The following is a 3,496-nucleotide window of genomic DNA, read 5'->3' on the forward strand; positions in this document are numbered from 1 at the left end:
AGATTTTCTTGTATTTCCACATCTAGAAAGAAATCTACCCTGTGGATTTACATGTTAAGGTGAACTAGGTAAAGTAGGCAGTAGTGTATCAATGAACTATTGTGTTCTAACAAATATGTTATCATTCGTTGCGATTTTTTTCCTTTAAAATATGAATTTCTTTTAGGAGGTTTATTTCAAAATGGTGACTCATTTTGTTTTTCTTTTCCCATCCCCCAGCCCTCCCCTATAGATGATACTTCCGTAAAAGTTCAGATTGCCAAGGATGCTTTCTCTCAGGGAACCGATCTGGAATTTTGATCTTTAGGAAATCCTGGATGCATTTCTCCAGCTCTTCCTCAATGGAGAGCTTTTCTTTAACAGCTTTTTTTTTGCTGCTCATGTTTGACTCCCTGGAGCCAGAAGTCAGAGTCCGGAGCAGGTCGCTTTTCCGCCGCATCTCTGACTGTTGGATCAGCTGGACCGGGCCCTTCTTGATGGGACGGTCCAGAGTCTGGATGTTGGTCTGACGCGTCACAGGCCCACAGATGACCGTCTCCTGCGGAGAGCTGGCCTCAGACTGGCTGTCGCAGCTGGAGGTGGAGAGGTCGTTGCAGGACGTGCCGCTCTCCCCTTCTTTGTCACCCTTGCCATTCTTGCAGCAGCAATCACAGTGGGAGGATGACCACCTGGAAGGCTCACCTGGAAGGGAAGCACAGGATCCAAGGGATTAATGCCAGCCAGCTCAGCGTGGAGTAGCAACACAGCACTTGAACACACACAAACAAGCATCACAGAACAATGATTCTAGAAGAAATGGGGTGGCACACAGTTTGGGCTGCAAAATGAGCACCCCAAAGCCAAGTCCACTGAAGGGAGGAAATGAATAATGGTATGCTGTGTAAGGATAAATATAGTATAATGCTTAAGCCCATAGGCACTGGAGTCAGGAATACCCAGCTACACCATTTATTAAACTTGTTACTTTGGCAGGTCCCTTAAATTTTCAAAGCTTCAGTTTCCTCGTCTGTGGGATGAGGATAAGTTCCTACAACCTAGAGTTCTAGGGAGGATTTAGATAAGTCAAGTGAAATCCTTAATGCCCTATGAGACACACAGTAAGCACTCAATAAATCCTAGCCAATTTCCCATGGCTGATGTTGAGTTTTAATCCAAAGCTCCATGTGATAGTAGTCAGATACTATCAGAGTGGAATGACAGTGACCAGTAAGGAAGGGCTGACTCTGTGCATGCCCTCATCTGACTTCTATGCACCTATCATCTTGATGGTCCTCATGATAATTCTACAAACTCATTTGTTCCACTTTCGGCTTCCATACAAGGAAACTAAAATTCCTCCGGGGTTTAGGAAACTTGCCACTGTTTGCACAATTGGTAAGTGGCAGAGAAGAGATTTGAATATAGATCTCCCAAATGCCAAAACCATGGCTATTAACCATTTTATACAATTTCTTGTCAGTAAAATCCCTGCTTCCACTTCAAAATAATGTTCAAGCTTTAACTTCCCTCTGAAGTTCCTGTTTACCTCTCCTCAGGAGTATTTGCTTTTCCCCCCACTCTGAGTTATGGTTATATTTTGTAAGTACATCTATTATGCACATATCATATCATAAGTCTTTTTTACTTTATGCACGTCATCTACTAGACCATGAGCTCCTTAGTGAGTGCATAGTGAAGTATCCATTGTTGTAATCCCAGCAAATGGCCCAGGGAACAATGTAGAAATTCAACAAAAGACTGTATCCTGATAATAACTTTTATGTACCTGGATCCAGCCATGCCTGAAGCTAGCATTGTCAGTGGGCTTTTCAGTTATATGATACACTAAGTTTCCTTTTATTTTTAAGCCAGTGTGAGTCCTTCTCCCCCCATTCCCCTGAGTCTTGTCTCATAATGCTACATTTAGCAATTCAGAGGCAGAGAAATTTTTTAGGTACACGGTTGGTGGATCCATGAACTAGAAAAATCCACAATCATGGCACAAAGCAACTTCCTAAACCTAAGTCACTGTACCCAACCTCCCACCCTCTGAACAGCCACAGCCTTCCTAGATTCGAAAACTTAATACTATTTACTGATTGCATATAATGTGCTGGGCACTTCATATAGTTCTTTGCACTTAAGCCATAAAAGATAAAGGGAAACAGATGCCTTTTAGGATACTGATATCGAGGATAAGGATAATGTTGTATCTTTGTATGTTTTAAAGAAGATTCAGTTTTAATTTATACAATATCTTATTCTCATAAATAATAGGGCCCATTATAACAGGATCCTACTTTATTGCCATTTTTAATATGGTCAAAATAAAGGAAACTTAGAATTGAAACTATTAGGAAAATTATGTCCTGTCTTCTTGTATAATGCTTGTCCTTTACATCTGCAGTCCCCAGCCCCCGGGCCTCATACTGGTACCAGTCTGTGGCCTGTTAGGAACCAGGCCATACAGCAGGAGCTAAGTGACGGGCAATTGAGCTAAGCTTCATCTGTATTTACAGCCGCTCCCCATAGTTCACATCCCGCTCACATCCCTGCCTGAGCTCCACCTCCTGTCAGATCAGCTTCGGCATCAGATTCTCATAGGAGCGCAAACCCTACTGTAAACTGCACATGCGAGGGATCTAGGTTGTGCACTCCTTATGAGAACCTAATGCCTGATGATCCGAGGTGGAGCTGAGGTGATGGTAGCACTGGGGAGCGGCTACAAATACAGATTATCATTAGCAGACAGGTTAACGGTGTAGTAATAACAGAAATAAGGTGCATGATAAATGTAATGCACTTGAATCACCCCCAAACCATCCCCCTCCCCCAATCCATGGAAAAATTGTCTTCCATGAAACCACTCCCTGATGGCAAAAAGGTTGCAGACCGCTGCTTTTCATATTAAATGATTTAACATTTATAGCAACTTATCTTAATATACTTTTCTCCAGAGGGAGTAAAACAAAAAAATTCCTGCAGATCACAACTCCAGAAGCATCTCTAACTTATGCCACTTCCTAAAATGTGACTGAGTAATCATTGTATTTATATAGCCATTAAATTAAATGCAACAATCCAATTAGCCACAACGAGTCACAATAGCAGTAATGTTCTAGTTATCGCAGGCTATTACAAATAAATATCTTCCATGCAACAGAGAAACTGTTCAGTATGTACCAGCTGGTGACCAAATGAATCTATCAGCAATAGAAAACGGCTTCTGTCTGCCAGTACGGATTTGGAGGGGATCGTTTTTCACCTTCAGTAGGCAGAATCTGCTTCTGCCTCCCAAAACTTGGCAAACCCTGCGCTAATATGACTCAACTGAGAAGTGGTTCCAATAAATTGGGCTAAAGAAAAGTAATCACACCAAACCAGAGCTGATCTACTTTGATCTTTTTCAGTAAGTTCAGAAATTGAATGCTCCCAACCCAAAGAAATGATAAATATTTGAGATAATGGATATGCTATTAATAATTACCCTGATCTGGTCACTGTGCATTATATGTAT

General features: G+C 41.7%; 1 protein-coding gene across 1 annotated transcript in view; it reads right to left on the reverse strand.

Annotated features, from left to right (window-relative positions):
• Positions 1–197: 197 nt before the first annotated feature.
• Positions 198–3,496, reverse strand: part of KCTD16 (potassium channel tetramerization domain containing 16) — a 298,156-nt gene continuing 294,857 nt past the window's right edge. The window contains exon 2 of the mRNA XM_012645797.1: positions 198–681. Coding sequence (XP_012501251.1) covers positions 227–681 — 455 coding nt within the window. The 3' untranslated portion in view covers positions 198–226. The remainder of the gene's footprint in view (positions 682–3,496) is intronic.

Source organism: Propithecus coquereli, unplaced genomic scaffold, assembly GCF_000956105.1.
Source record: "Propithecus coquereli isolate 6110/MARCELLA unplaced genomic scaffold, Pcoq_1.0 Scaffold236, whole genome shotgun sequence".
NCBI classification, from domain to species: Eukaryota; Metazoa; Chordata; class Mammalia; order Primates; family Indriidae; genus Propithecus; species Propithecus coquereli.